Here is a 14,581-nt window from a genome sequence, read left to right as displayed (position 1 = left end):
CCTCAAATCCTATACCGTAACTACGGATATTTTCCCAGGATTACGAGACTGTGATCCGCTAAACAACACGAAAAAAAAAATCCATATTTTGTGTAATTTTGGGCATTTTTTTGCGTCGTGGGAAGTGTCTAGAGAAATATTCGTAAGTCCTGTCTGAGATTTGGATTCCTACTAACTTCTTAAAAAGAGGATAAAGGATAAAGTGGTCGGTGTTGGTCAGTCGGTTTGGGATCCGCCAACGCCTCGTTTCAATCCAGAATCCTTTGAGGTTTATGGACACGTATCTAGGATACATGTATAATGATTTGCAGAGTCTAGCCGATGTATCAAGTGAGTGTTTTTATCCTCTCAGACAAGTGTGGTACCAATTTATGGACCCGAATGGATGAAGCGCTTGGTTGGCACCGGTGCGGTTTCGAACCATCGAACGATCGTGCAGGCACAGCGGAAGGTCTTACCGACTGCGTTACGTTCGTCCCCTTACTTGATATACCGTACTTCTCTGTGTTTGCTTTGCTCACAACACCAATCCTTTATTACTCACTGCTTATGGCCGGGAATGACTAATACAATACATTAATAATCATGGATTATGGCAGATTATGGCATCTCGAAGATATGAAGCACTTATTTCCCTTCCCAATCACAAACAGACGACCAGTCCGGATCGTATTTTGGAGTTGGTCCCAATCCTTCTTTTTGACACTGTACGATAGCGGCCATATGCTGCAATACATCACTGCTTTAGTTTTGGACATGCTGTGGGCCCCCGCTACACATGTCCACTTGGATGACAGCGATGCGCGTTCGATTGGAGCGCGATATTGAGGCGGAGGAGGTGAGGGTGTCCAACGGCGAAGGTCCGCGTTTTGTGTCGAACGCGTCGCGGTCACCTGGGTGGACATATGTGCCGTTGACTGTAGAGTTGCGCATGTTTACCTGAGTGCACGGCTGATAGTTGAGAATTGACTGAGTGTCACATGTTGGAACGTCTCCTTTGCAGAACGACAAACATTCGCTCGTAACACCTAAGGATCTAAATTGAATCGGCGGTAATACGAAACTTTAAGTTAAGGCCCTAATCACTGTAAATGCTCCTAAACTCCTCAGTAAATCAAGCGAACTCAAAGAAAAAACTTTTAAAATGATACAATTTTGATCCCAATTATCATTTCTTTATTTCCAGAATATTCTCACCTCTACTCGAGCAACATGTAGTCTGGTCGGTGGCATCCGCTGCGCAATAAGCCCATGTGGTGAGCTGTGAGAGGCATTTGAGACCGAGTGTGGATCCAAGCTAAACTCAGAGGTGGTTCAGCTTAAAATACTTAAGTGATCAATTAAAACCTTTGTTAATCTTATTTAACGAATGAAACAAGTTGTACCTCGTCGTAAATGACCGTCTCAAATGAGTTATTACAAAGATTTCTGTTGTTGTTTGTTTGTTTGTTTCTCAGCAGAGGAAAAAACAGGGAAAATTTGCGCGTTTGCTTATAAAATAAATAGATTTGTTGAGGCTTGCATCTTCTCGTTCCTCATTCTTTTCTGAACAGTATTTTCTAAACCGTAGGACGCTACAAAGCGACATTTAAATCGTAAGAAAAAATCCGTGCAAGCACGCTAACGACGCTAAACGCTGTTTTTGCATTACCATACGTCCGCGCGGTAAGTTCAACCTTAAGAGCGGAGGTGATTTTCAAGCGCGTCTTTCTCAGAACAAAACTCTATTAACGCATCTAGTAGGATGTTTGGATAGAAGCACTATTTTCGCATTTAAGTTAGTTAGTTAAAGGTAAATTTAGGGGCGGGTTTCAAGTGGAATCTATCGTATGGGGGTGATTCCATTTCAAAAAAATACGCTGAGCGTCGGCGCTATTTAAAAATGATGGAGCGCCAACCTCACCGCCGCAATTCCGTTTTTACGGCAATGAAAAACGGCTCATCACTGTATACGATGCTCCACCAAATCGACCACCTCAGATTCGTGGGGTGATCCTTTTAAGTTAGTTAGTTAATTCGGGAAATGATTTATCGTGTGGTGTTTTTTTGCTTACCATTTTGTTGTGTTTGTTCTCATGTTTTTTGTTTGCTTTGTGGCATTCTTAGTAAGAACTTTGCATTAGAAGGTAAGCATGCTGGGTACAACTTCAGGTCTCTATACAAGGAAGGCCAAGAAAGGCGTAAATTCTTTACATGTAAGTTGGCGTGATGTTGTTGATAATTGTGGGAAATGTATCAATGAATATGGATAATAGTGGAACGAAATGTTGATTTTTTAATGTGAAATTTTAGAATTAGCGTGAAAAGTCGAACTTTTAGCCGCGACCCCAAACATCTTCATTCGAATGGAATTTTCTTCTTTTTCCTTAACTTATTCCTTAGCTCGCTAGCTTATTTCCTTAGCTTTCCTAAACGGAAAGCGTTCTATTGTATTGATGGAAAGGAGAATTCCAGCTGAATGGAAAATTCGCTTGAGAACTTACGCAAAAATGACTGGCGCGAATTCTCAAGTTCCATCCTCTCACGAAATCAATCACACACCGCGTAGATGGTTGAAAATTTCTTGTCAATAACTCATCATCATCAGCAGTCCAATTGATTTTTTTCTCTGGTATCGGAGAACAAAAAGGTATCAACACGTTGCTTAGCAATAATTTCTCCAAGAACCACGTGAAAATAGTATTTGAGTACCTTCTGCGAAAAAAAATGTGGTACTGACCTCTTCCGAAGTGGTATTGTATCTGCAAAGCGGGAGACAAAACTTCATTTCATGTTCACCCACAGCCAGACAGCATTTCTTGAAAAGAATTATTTTCTGGCTCAAATTTTCCAAATATTTTACCATCAATTTTCTTTTTACCTGAATCCGATCATGATGTACTGCATCACATGAACATTTGCACTCTTTCTGTAGGACACCAGCTCTTAACGATGAGCCAAAGCAATCACCCTGGAAATTTCGGGATTTTTTTCTGGACATTTCCTAGAGACTAGTTTTATGTATTCCAGGAAAAAATAACCTTAGCCACTTTTCCTGCACAAATCGCTTTTTCTTTGGGGCATAAATTTTTCAGCTCGGTCACACTTAGCGTGGATATTACAGTACCAGCGAACGACAGCGACAAAGTTAGGACAAGAAGCATAGAGTGAGTGAGAGTAGGTCAAAACTTAGTATGGATTGTGATGTCGTGAGAAAACTGGAAAAGGGAAAGGGAAGGAGAAGTCCACACAACACGACGATATGGGTCATGTCAACGCCCGTATGTCACGTCCTGGATTTCTTCAATGACACGCCGAATTAACGCTCCATGTTAATAATATCCATGAAATCCCGCTTTTTAACGTTGTGGATGTTGTCGAAATTTCTAGGAAGAGGGAATAAAGTACGCAAAGAACTTTAATTATTAGAGTCTATGGATGTAAAATTTTTCTTTCATTCCAGAAAAGAAGTGCTGTCGTGGGGTTTGTGTAGGCTCATATTCTGTTCATATTTGTTGTTTTCTAATAATTTCTTATTTTTAGGCTCTGTTTCAAACTTCAAGTTCGATTAGTGAAAATTTTAGGTTAATTACCGAAATTACGTTTGTACTTTACCGATTTTTCTATTTATTTACTGAATTTACTATAACTTATACTTGTTATTTTTACTATTTTCGCTGATGTCTCCATATTTTCTAAACATTGCAGGAATCGGATTCTGAACGTAGCGTTTTATTTCGTCGGGTAATTAGCGGCCAACTAAACTAAACTTAAGCTGCACATTTTTCCCCTAGGGAACTTTTTTTCATTTCATCTCTTTAAATTATCTTTCTTTTTTTTTACTTTAGAATTCATTTTATGTTCGATGATCGCCTACAGAGGACCCTGTGCAGCCATCATAAGATGGAGAGTGAAGGATTCTAAAGCAGGACATCTACGATGCCTTTAATATGATGTGAAGTGTAAATAAAAAAATATTGTGTAAAATTAGTTGAAAAACATATAAAAAGGAAAGATATCCTCGAAAAATATTTTGATCTTAGATCATATTGATATTGAAAAATAGGCTGATATTATTGACTAATATTAAAGTTAAAGGATAAAGTTTCTGGCGTTAATCAATCCGCTTGGGATGCGCCCCCCACGTTCACTTCAATTCAGAGTCGTTTGAGGTTTACGAACGTGTATCTGGCCTATACAATGACTTGCGGTGGCTAGCCGATGTGTCAAGTCAGTGTTTTTATCCTCCCATCGACCACGGAGGGATGAAAGGCTTGGTGAGCACTAGGGCGGATTCGAACCTCCGATCGATCGTGCAGGAAGCGGAACCTCTAACCGCTAAACTACCCTCGCCGGCAGAGATTACATACCAAGCTAAATGCAAAAACTTCAAATCGCGTTGTTTACTTCGGCAGTCGCCGTGATGTTTGCAACATTACAGTCAGGTCAAAGCGAATTGAAAGATGGCGCAATTGTTTAAGCAATTCCACCGCGCTTGAAGTGACGCGATGGAGCTGCCGGCTGCAACCAAGGCGATTCCCTCCCTATCCTTCAACCGAATTGCAAAGATGAGTTAAGGTCCCACGTCGATAATAGCCGTTAACTCCATTGTGCCACTTTGAGTGCAGCTACCTGCGCAGTAGCGCGGGTTCCGATAGGATGGTGAGAGCTATGCTGTAAGTAGCGTTTTCATGTCATTGTGATATTACGAGGGAGTTCCGAGGGAAATCGCTGCGTTCAAGTTTTCCATGCCACGCAGATTTTTTCATGCAAACAGAAAAAAGTCGTCCTCTTTTGTGGATTTACATCTCTAGACATTGGGATCTCTCACTTCTTTTTTTAAGCACAGAAGACGTTCTACAAAGAAACGCAGAACAGCACCTAACAAACTTGTTTATTGATTTTGAAAGCGTCTTAGAAAATTTATTTATTACGATTTTATTTTCCACAGGGAAAAATTTTCGTTTAGGATGAATTGCGAAGCTTTGAAGACCAAATATGTAAGGAACCTGCCTAACGATCACTGAAGGTGGTACTTTTGGATTCTCCATTTCTAACAATCCAGTACAACACCTCAACAACATATCAATACCTCTTGCCAGCGATCGGTTTTGATCCTGTAGCAGTGAAAAGTTGAAGGGTGATGAAAATTTCCAAATTTTATGTATTAGTTTGTGTTAGATCGTTTTGTCCTCTTGTTTTTTTCATTTTTTCTCTGGTCAATTTTAATCACTTTTAACGTTTACTGCTTTACTTTTTAACTTTTAGTTTTTGTGCGCGGCATGGTTGTGTATGAATCGGAAAGGCTTTGCAAACTCCCACAACCTGTAAGATATAAAATTTGAAGTGAAATTATCTTCCTGCTAGGAAAAAAAGGCACTTTCCCGAAAAAAAAAACTTATTTTTATGTTGTAAAATCGAGATCGCCATAAGATATGAAGTGTAATCTTACGTCCTTAGTAGCGAAGGACCGATTGACGCATGAACTGGCCCCTTTCATATAAAGAAGTTTTGTCTCTTCGCTGTGCCTTGGAATGAGGTTAACCCTTTGTTAGCCGTTGTAATGGGGCTCACTTGTCAGGAATTCTTTTCCAACGCTTTACCAAAAGACATCACGTGTCCGGTCTCTCTTTGTTTTTCTTGGTGAAACTGAGTTGACCACGCCTTTCCAAAGTTATAAAGAAAATGTATTTATATAAAATATTATAAATGTTATAAAGATATCTTGATAGGGAACCATGAGGTTGTAGTTTTAGCACTTTTTGCGCTGGTTTTGATTCCCTCAAATAATTGAGATGGGGTAGTAGTGGACAAAAGGCAACATTTTCTGTAATCTCTGCTTTCTGGATTCAATCGAGGTGTTGAAGCTGCTCTGAAGTTCGTGTTGTGTATGCAGAAAACTGAATGGATCATGGAAAACATTGAATGAAAGTCAAAAGCATGAAATACTTTTCAAAAAAAAAAACGCGGTGAGAGACAAAGTGACGATGTGAACACGAAAACTCCATGAAATGATGGATGAAAGACGTCGAGAGCGAGATGAAAAACAATAACGGAGAGAACTCTACTGATTTAAATGATTACCCCAGAAAAACTTATTTTTATGCTGCAAAATCTGAGCAGGTATCGAACAAAAATGTAATCCTAGGTTCTCAGACACCATTTCTCAGGAACAGGAGATCTATTAACGCTCCCACTGATCTCTTGTGAGTAACAAAATCTCATCTCCTTTTTTGTGCTTCGCGAGTGAGGTGATCTTCCTGCTACGCACTGTGATGAAATGGTTTCATTTAAGAAAACATCACCTGTCCGGCACATTTATCTTTGCTTTTCTCGGAGAACGTCAGCTGGTCTCTGGGCTCGGATCGTTTACATAGGACAGAACTAATAATCCTCTTCTTTTAACTACATTAGACAATCTATTCCTGATTTTATCCCTTGGAAAAAAAGTTCCATATTGTTAATCGCATTTGTTCGTGATTATTATCGTCAACGTTCCTAATATATATCCTTCTGAAGGCAAAGTCAAAAAAAAAAGAACAGTGTTGCTAAGGAGGTGAACGCGGAGCCGACGGTTACCGCCGCTCTCAATGCATTTCAGAATTGTTCTGGAATCATTAATTCAAACGCTGCAAGAACAATGAAGAAGATAAAATGTTGAAATTTAAAAAAGAAATTCACACGTTTAATATAACACGCATCTAAAACAAAAATCAATAGTTAGATGCACCGTTTTTTGTCAACGTTACAGAAGAAAGAATAAAGGCAACATGAGAGAGAAGTGTTTTATTTAGATATGGGAAACTTTTGGCGCTCTCCGTATATAGCGCAGCCACGCCATTCTATCACCAAGCTCTTCTCTCGGACTGATAAGAGCATCTATATATTTTTTTGTTTCTGGCTCTCAAACTTATCCCAGTACATTTCTTTTGTTCAGGAATGCAGAAACTTGCTGTTTTCTTCCTTGCTCTAGTGCTTCTCGGTGAGTTCTAGTCAGGATAGATTTCTGTGGTGCATAGCCAGAACGTTCTCCAGTAGTTGCAGACGTGGAACGACTATAATTCGTAGCTGTGAGAATATCCCAACTAATTACAGCTTGCGCCGAACAAAAGTGCAAAGTAGACAAGGACTGTTCTCCAGGAGACAAATGCGATGGAGGATCCTGTACTTGTTGGTATTTTCAGCTTGTTATTTACATAGATGCGATAGTCGGAGCGGGCACCGACCCCTTCACTTCCGGACTGTTGGCTATGGGAACCCCTTCACTTTTGGACTGTTGGCGAAATGACCCTCATCACTTGAACTGGACCCGAAGAGCTAGACCCTCTTCACTTGAGAAGAGTCGGGCTCCTCCCTATCGCACCTATGGTTATCTGTATCACCTTGTCGAAGAGAGATTTTCACAAATTAGAAGTTTATGGTATCTAAGTCGAATGATTTTCATCCAGTTAAAAATTTGAAGGGATATTAATAAGTATAAGCAAATTTGAGAACCTCCTCATCTCTTGATTGATAGCGTCTTATTGCGTAGAATGCAAAATCCAATGTATCATCTGAATGTTGTTAAGTCAATCCGCACTGCCCAACGGTCGATTCTCCGGAAGTAAAGGATGGATGCAAAAACCATATCGGTGGCGGATGACAACAATTGTGCAATGATCAAAATTGTTTGCTAGAAGGTGAAAGCTAATAAAACCTTTTTTGTGCATTACGTTTTATTTCAACTATGGGTAGCAGAACGAGACATTTGTAACCTAGCCATATGAGAAAGCATGAAATGAAAAGTAATGTCTAAAATCTAAAACAATAATGTCAGCAAAATCCGCATGTTTCAAGAACGACAATGTTCCACAATATGTTGAGTATATGTTTAATATTATATATGCTAGCCTGAACGACCAGCTAAGCCCGGAGTTCAGACTTTCTGTGGCGTTCGCTTCGCTCCTCTTCAATGATCAATGAAAACTAATTGTAGTGGCATTTCTGTGAAATTATTTAGATTGGTGTTTTTGTAACAGCGCTTTCTTCCTCTTTTTTATTATGAATAAAGGTGAAAAATTTTATAGTTTTTTCTTCTAAACGCGTTAGTTCTACATTTAGAGAATATTCACACTTGAGCTTTGAACACTCTTTCGATACCAATGTAATAAAAATACAATTTGAAAGCATTACTCGATGTATGTGTTTTCCTCCTCTTTTCCCCTAAGTTATCACAGAATAGTGTTTAACATAAAACGACGTGAATGACATCATCGTACTGATAAAGATAACGTTGCACGTCAGATCATATAAAACAAGAGGGAAAACAGGAGGAAAACACCTACTTTTAGTGCTTTCAAATTGTATTTTTTACTATATCAGTATCGAAGGAGTGTTTAAAGCTCAAGTGTGAATATTCTCTAAATGTAAAACTTACGCGTAAACTTGTAGATCTTTCGCCTTCATTCATGATGAAAAAGAGCAAGAAACCGTTGTTAGAAAAACACGAATCTAAAAAATTTCACAGAAATGCCACTACTATTAATTTTTATTGATCATTAAGGAGGAGCGAAGCGAACACCACACAAAGTCTGAAGTCTGGCTTTAGCCGGACGTTCAGGTTGGGTATATAAATGAGTTACTGACTTAATCGGCAGGCTAATGTCACCGCCTGACACCAAATCTTCGCGGGGTGTGTCGTCCTTGAACATATCTCTGCCCTACCTTCCGATCTTCTCCGAAAGCTTGCACGAAATAGATCCATTCGTCGCTGTTCCTTATCGTGCGAAACCTTGCGTCTCGCCTGAACTGCCTATCCACTCCGAGCATCCTTAGGTCCTCTATCACCACCTCAGTCCAGAACTTTCGCTTTCGGCCACGAGGCACGTGGCATATACATACATGTGTATATGTGTATATGCCACCCCGCAGTGTCAAATTTTCGCAAAAGCAGAGTTAGAAACTCAGAACCACTTTTGAAAAATGACGAGTTTGATTTTGCGTAGTGTTCAGCAGTTTAAAAATGGATTTAATGGAATTTAATGACCAAAATTCAGAATCGTTTGAGGTTTACGAACGTGTATCTGGCCCATACAATGACCTGCGGTGGCTAGCTGATGTGTCAAGTCAGTGTTTTTCTCCTCCCAGACAAGTCTGGTACCAATTTGTTGACCCCGTAGGGAGATGAAAGGCTTGGTGAGCATTGCGGCGAATTCGAACCTCCGATCGATCGTGTAGGAAGCGGAACCTCTAACCGCTGCACTACACCCGCCCGAAGAAATATTAATATTTTATTATTATAACTAGTTTTCCATTTTATTATTATTATTTATTTTATTACTGTTGTTATTTCCATTCTATTATTATTATTATTATTATTAATATTATTATTATTATTATTATTATTATTATTATTTTTATTATTATCCATTTTATTATTATTATTATTATTATTATTATTATTATTATTCCACTAATAATCCATGTAACATCCTGAACATGAATTTCGCTCACGAATATGCATAAAACTGCTCAATTAACGTTAACAGAGAAATTAGCTTGGAAACGTCCATTGGTTCATTGATGCTTCAAGTGCTGTGTTGATTTCATCGAGAACCTCATTGATCCATCAACTCTAGAGAATTGCCCTTGTAAAGTAAACAGTTTGGGGATTTCGCCTACACACCTTGTTTTTGACTTCTCATATTACCGGCTAAAAGTGTTTAATTAATTTCACTGGCCATAAATTATCGTCCAAACATTTAGAAAAAAAAGAAATTTCAAATTAACTTAAAAATCCCATTCAAATTTGAATAGATGTCAGTTCGAATATGTTGCTGATCATATCATCCGGCATCGACAATGATAATTTCATGAAACGACAAGAGCACAGTTTTTGAAAAATTGTGTACTGCTTTTGAGAAAATCAACATACTGGTAGAATTGAGATCTGATATAACGAAAACACACAAAATGATTTTTTAATTTGATTTTTTGGGAAATTGCTGCCGGAGAAAAAGCCTCTGATAGAAGTTATAGAAGTGCTGACACGGTATATGCAAGCATATGCATGTATGGTATATGCAGCCGCAGTTTTTTTACGGCAATTAGGAAGAAATGGATGGAATCACCCTCCTTCCCACAATCCACGACCCCGTCCGTATAGGCATAAACCCCTGAAATCCGCACCACCCCGAATTCGTGGGGTGATACCTTCAAAGGGTGGTATGGATTTCCGATGGTCAAAGACTATACAGAGTCGTAGATTGAAGAAACGGGTGGGATAACCCTTATTTTTCTTGATCGCCGTAAAAAAAAACAGCTCGGAAGATGCGGCGTGTACACACGGCTGGCGCGCTCCAACAGAACTTGTCGTAGAAAACATCTATTGGAGCGCGCCAGCCTTGTGCACGGGTCGCATGTCTTCCTGGCTGTTATTTATGGTAGTTAGGAAGAGAAATGAGCGCGATCCCACCACCCGTTTCTGCAATCTACGATCCCGTATAGTCTTTGACCATCGGAAATCCGTATCACGTAAGATTCGTGGGGTAATGTCTTTAAGTTAGTTAGTTAGTTTCGCGAAATGATTTAGCGTGTGGTGTTTTTTTTTGTTTTGTACCATTTTGTTGTACTTGTTCTCATGTTTTTTGTTTTGTACTTTGTTGCATTTTTAGTAGAAACTTTGCTTCAGAAAAAAATTGACAAAAAACGCGTAGTGAATCCATGTCTGTAGTATATATGCAAGCAATAATTCGAAAAACACTAAGTAAATAAACATAAAATTAAAAAAATAATAAATAAATAAAATAATAAAATAAAATATAAAATAAAATATGAAATAAAATAGTAAAATAAATAAATAAAAATAAATAAAATAAAATAAAACAAACACTTAAATAAGTTTATGACGTATCAATGTATCGAATGAGTTTCACTGGAATTTGGAATCGCTTAGATTCCAGAAAATATGAATGCATTGCAACTAATTCTTACACAGTAACATATTTTATTATTTATCATATCTTATTTGTTTATTTACTTTATCATTCAAATATTATATTTCTTTTTATACAAATATTTTTTAGGAAGAGAAAGAGAGAATTTTTAAACAGATGAGGAAGAGGATGAAATAGAATACGAATAAAATCTCCATGTTTATTTCTCTCTCTCTCCCGAATATCTGTTCATGTGCTTTTGTAGAGCCATAAGACATCCTAGAACCATTGAAAAGCACAGAAGAGGTTTTTTTTCTGAAACCCGCTTCATCCGGAAATTACTTATCCTCCTACGACGAATCCAGAAAATCGTTAAGGAAAAGGTTAAGCGACCCGTCCGTACGTACACGTCTCATATAGCCGTTGCCACCCCTTTCATTTCTAACGTTTCGACCACCACACGTCATGATGGTGTCGGCTGCCTTGCGCTTGACCATCATATGTTTTGGAATATGGATAGTTTCGGGAATCCATGAGCCGCCGAAAACTCGAAACACATCCGCTGACATCCTTAGTTGTTTCTGTAGGTGCGTACATAGTTATTTTTCAGAGGAAATTTTGCTCCTTTTTATTTTATCCTTTTCTTTAAGGAAATACTCTCAAACTTCGTTCAAAATCAAAGCGCACGTGAAATATTGAAACAATATTATTTTTGCAATATAGACACATTGGCTCTAAATTACATTAATTGTATTAATTATACTAATCACTCTAGATTCTATGAGATTCGTTTAGTCGACGCTTACCTGATTTATGTCGTCCTGATTCCAAACTTCTGCTTCCCAATTAACTCCTATGCTGAAAGCTTAGGCGATGAGAAAAAAATCAGGGCGATTTCACATTAAATTTTATTGATTTTAATTTCACATTTTTAAATTTTACATCAATTGTGTTTTAATTATTAACTCATCGCTATAATTAGAGGGGCCACTTTCGATCAGTCACTTTGTGATTTTTCCCAAGATATAAAGTATAAAATTTTAAAGTTTGCTTGAAATTTTTCTCCTTGATAAAAAAAGTGGTTAAACTTTCCATGTTGTGATCTCACTGTTACATAAGGACGAACTTATCCCAAACCACTTTTTCGTTCATTTACGTCACGCACTTTATTTTATTTTTATTACGTACAATTCTATTTCTTAAATTTGATTTTGTTTTTTATTCTTCCTTTTTATTTTATTTTTAAATTTTATCAACCCTGCCTCTATAATAAGCATGCGCTTCAGCAGATTTTATCAGCTTATCCTCAGGATATTTAGTTTCTATTTTGGGCGTTTTGTTTTATTTTAGGCTTTTTTGTCCTGTCAACTGTATGTTTTGACAAATTTAATTTTACTTTTTCAAACTTCAAATGTGTTTCAAAGAGATTTTAAGATTCCAGAATGATCTCATTTTTGCTAGTGGAAGTTTAGCTATTTTCCTCAGACTTTCTCCCTTTACGCATCTTACTGAAATTTTTTCTTTCTACTAAAGTTCAGAATTAGTTTGTTCAATAAGTTTGTGTAAAATGTCAGAGGCAAGAAAAAAATGAAGTGCCTTGTACAACAGTACAAAAAATACTCAAGGTTTTACTTTTATAAATATGAAGAATAGTAGCGATGTGAACGATTTTGTTGGATCCGGAAAGCAAACCCACTGAAGCCATTCTGGCATGAAAAATTGAAATTTTCATCGAACTCATATCTGCTTTTGTACGTTTACGTGTTTCAATTGAGAGATTTCTGAAAAAAAAAGTTTTTTTCAGGGAACCACCCTGCTCTAGCCATATCACAATTCGAGGTAGTTGGTTATTTTTTTTATTGGAATTTTCATTCACATGCACATTCACACACAACTCTCGTAATCAGAATACACCTGAAATTCCCAATCTGTGATTTTTTTTTGTAAAATCTTATCTCATCTTTTAGGGAAATCGATTGATTGTCGAGAGTTGCTTAGCGAGTACACGTATCAAGACAGGAGATGCTTATTTTCACCAATCAGATGTTTATTCCGATACGGTAGCGGAATGTGAGGTTGTCGTTGTGAATAAATCTCTATTTTTGTGTGTATGTGTGTATGGAAAAGGATAAAGAATAAAGTCACTGGCGTGTCAATCCACCTGGGATGCGCCGACGCGTTCTACTGGAATTCGTAATCGTTGAGGTTTTGGAACCCGTGTTGGTCCGTACAATGACTTGCGAGGGCCAGCCGATGATCAAGTCAGTGTCTTTATCCTCTCAGACAGGTCTGGTGCTTGGTCTGCACCGGGGCGGTTTCGAACCCTCGACCGTGTGGCTCGGACGGACCTCTAACCGACTGCGCCACACCCGCCGTCTTGTGTGTATGTATGTCTGTGAATTGTTCGGGGACCAATGAACAACACAGTTTACGGCTGCTATTCTCTCACGCAATTCCAGGATCGCTCTTTAGTCTTAGACTACGGCGGCTCACTCGACACGCCACCAGACACCGTATCTGCTTACGTGACGCGGCCAGCTGGATAGAGCGTGTGCGTAGCCGCCCCGTTCTTCTTGATGGCGTCATACACTGCGCGGGTGTATTTGCGTAGGCATACTAGAATATTCTAAAGTAGTTTAAGAAAAAGCTTTGCTTGAAAATTCCATGAATACTTATACGTAGGCCAGGCACTGAAAGAAAAGCCTTTTTATTTTCTTCCCAGCGAAATCCGTGGTGTCCGGTTTCAAACATTGCTTGCTCTCTAACGAGAACAAAGGTCATTTGTCACTTTTGGTTATTTCGAAGGGAAAGGGAAAAAGGATGGTTATTTTGCAAAAAGAATAAAAAGTAGCATGGCTTTTACATCCAGGTAACCTCTTAGCAAATCCAATGCACTGATAGCAGAAATTATTACCTCTATAGGTACTATCATAGGGGATGAATCGGCGCTAAGTCTAACTAATTGAAAAGGAGTAATAATCTGGAAACTTCTTTTCACACTGGATCATCTAGAAAGAGGCAAAATAATTTGAAAATTAGAATCAAAACATTAGAAAAAATTGGAAAAAATGAAAAATGAAAATTAAAAAATTCAATTTTTAGCCTCTATCCTTGTTTCTCGAAGCGATTTCACTTCTCACGGACACTTCCTCCTTATCCTCTGTGTGGTCTGCAAAAAAGTCCATGAACATTTCGTCTGTGATTGAGCAGGAAATTTCCGTACCCACAGCTACAAAAGCTTCCCATTCACAGTGAGACAGTTTTCAACATCTGAAGGAGGAGTTCCATTTCCAGAACAAAATGACTCGTAGTAAATTCATAAGTGATTTAGTGGGATTAGAGCGCGGCGGAAAGTGACGCCTCCGAAAAATCGACGAAAGAAAATTAAATTCATGCCAAAATTATGAAAGTAAGCTCTAAAAAGAAGTTCCAAGAAAGAATTTAAAAAATCACAAAGAGGCGTTTTAGCCGTTCATGCGGCAGAATAACAACAGTTTGTGGATGTCAGCAAAAGGTTTTAAAGTAGTTTAAACGTATTCTTCTCCACAAAGCTTTTATAACGATTCAAACTTTATTTTTAGGCAAATTGAGAGAATGAGACTCTTATCAGCAGAAATGGATATAAAAATTTGGTCAGTTTTATGCAAAAAGAAAGCACCGAAAAATTAAGGAAATAATAAAATGCATAC

The 14,581-nt window shown here is 38.1% G+C and overlaps 4 protein-coding genes across 6 annotated transcripts; 3 read left to right on the top strand and 1 right to left on the bottom strand.

The window, feature by feature from the left end:
- Positions 1-321: 321 nt before the first annotated feature.
- Positions 322-567, top strand: RB195_020199 (uncharacterized protein; the record flags this gene model as incomplete). The annotated part of the gene is made up of 1 exon (XM_064188404.1): positions 322-567. The coding sequence occupies one exon, from the start codon at positions 322-324 to the stop codon at positions 565-567; it is 246 nt and encodes an 81-aa protein (XP_064044285.1).
- A 60-nt stretch (positions 568-627) lies between these two features.
- On the bottom strand, positions 628-3,143 carry RB195_020198 (uncharacterized protein; the record flags this gene model as incomplete). Of its 2 annotated transcripts, XM_064188403.1 has the most annotated exons (6): positions 628-726; positions 940-1,028; positions 1,198-1,297; positions 2,720-2,797; positions 2,861-2,950; positions 3,021-3,143. In XM_064188403.1, 6 exons carry the CDS (start codon positions 3,141-3,143, stop codon positions 628-630), a joined length of 579 nt encoding a protein of 192 aa, XP_064044283.1. The 2 variants fall into 2 exon arrangements, with proteins under 2 accessions (XP_064044283.1, XP_064044284.1); XM_064188402.1 differs by lacking the exon at positions 2,720-2,797.
- Positions 3,144-6,918: 3,775 nt separating this feature from the next.
- Positions 6,919-13,438, top strand: RB195_020196 (uncharacterized protein; the record flags this gene model as incomplete). Of its 2 annotated transcripts, XM_064188399.1 has the most annotated exons (6): positions 6,919-6,961; positions 7,075-7,149; positions 12,697-12,731; positions 12,860-12,962; positions 13,098-13,153; positions 13,352-13,438. In XM_064188399.1, the coding sequence occupies 6 exons, from the start codon at positions 6,919-6,921 to the stop codon at positions 13,436-13,438; spliced, it is 399 nt and encodes a 132-aa protein (XP_064044280.1). The 2 variants fall into 2 exon arrangements, with proteins under 2 accessions (XP_064044280.1, XP_064044281.1); XM_064188400.1 differs by lacking the exons at positions 6,919-6,961; positions 7,075-7,149 and adding an exon at positions 11,425-11,479.
- RB195_020197 (uncharacterized protein) lies at positions 11,358-12,966 on the top strand (the record flags this gene model as incomplete). The annotated part of the gene is made up of 3 exons (XM_064188401.1): positions 11,358-11,479; positions 12,697-12,731; positions 12,860-12,966. The coding sequence occupies 3 exons, from the start codon at positions 11,358-11,360 to the stop codon at positions 12,964-12,966; spliced, it is 264 nt and encodes an 87-aa protein (XP_064044282.1).
- Positions 13,439-14,581: the final 1,143 nt, after the last annotated feature.

Source organism: Necator americanus, chromosome II (assembly GCF_031761385.1).
Source record: "Necator americanus strain Aroian chromosome II, whole genome shotgun sequence".
Lineage (NCBI taxonomy): Eukaryota > Metazoa > Nematoda > Chromadorea > Rhabditida > Ancylostomatidae > Necator > Necator americanus.
The sequence above is the reverse complement of the archived record's forward strand: the minus strand, read 5'-3'. Positions and strand labels throughout refer to the sequence as shown.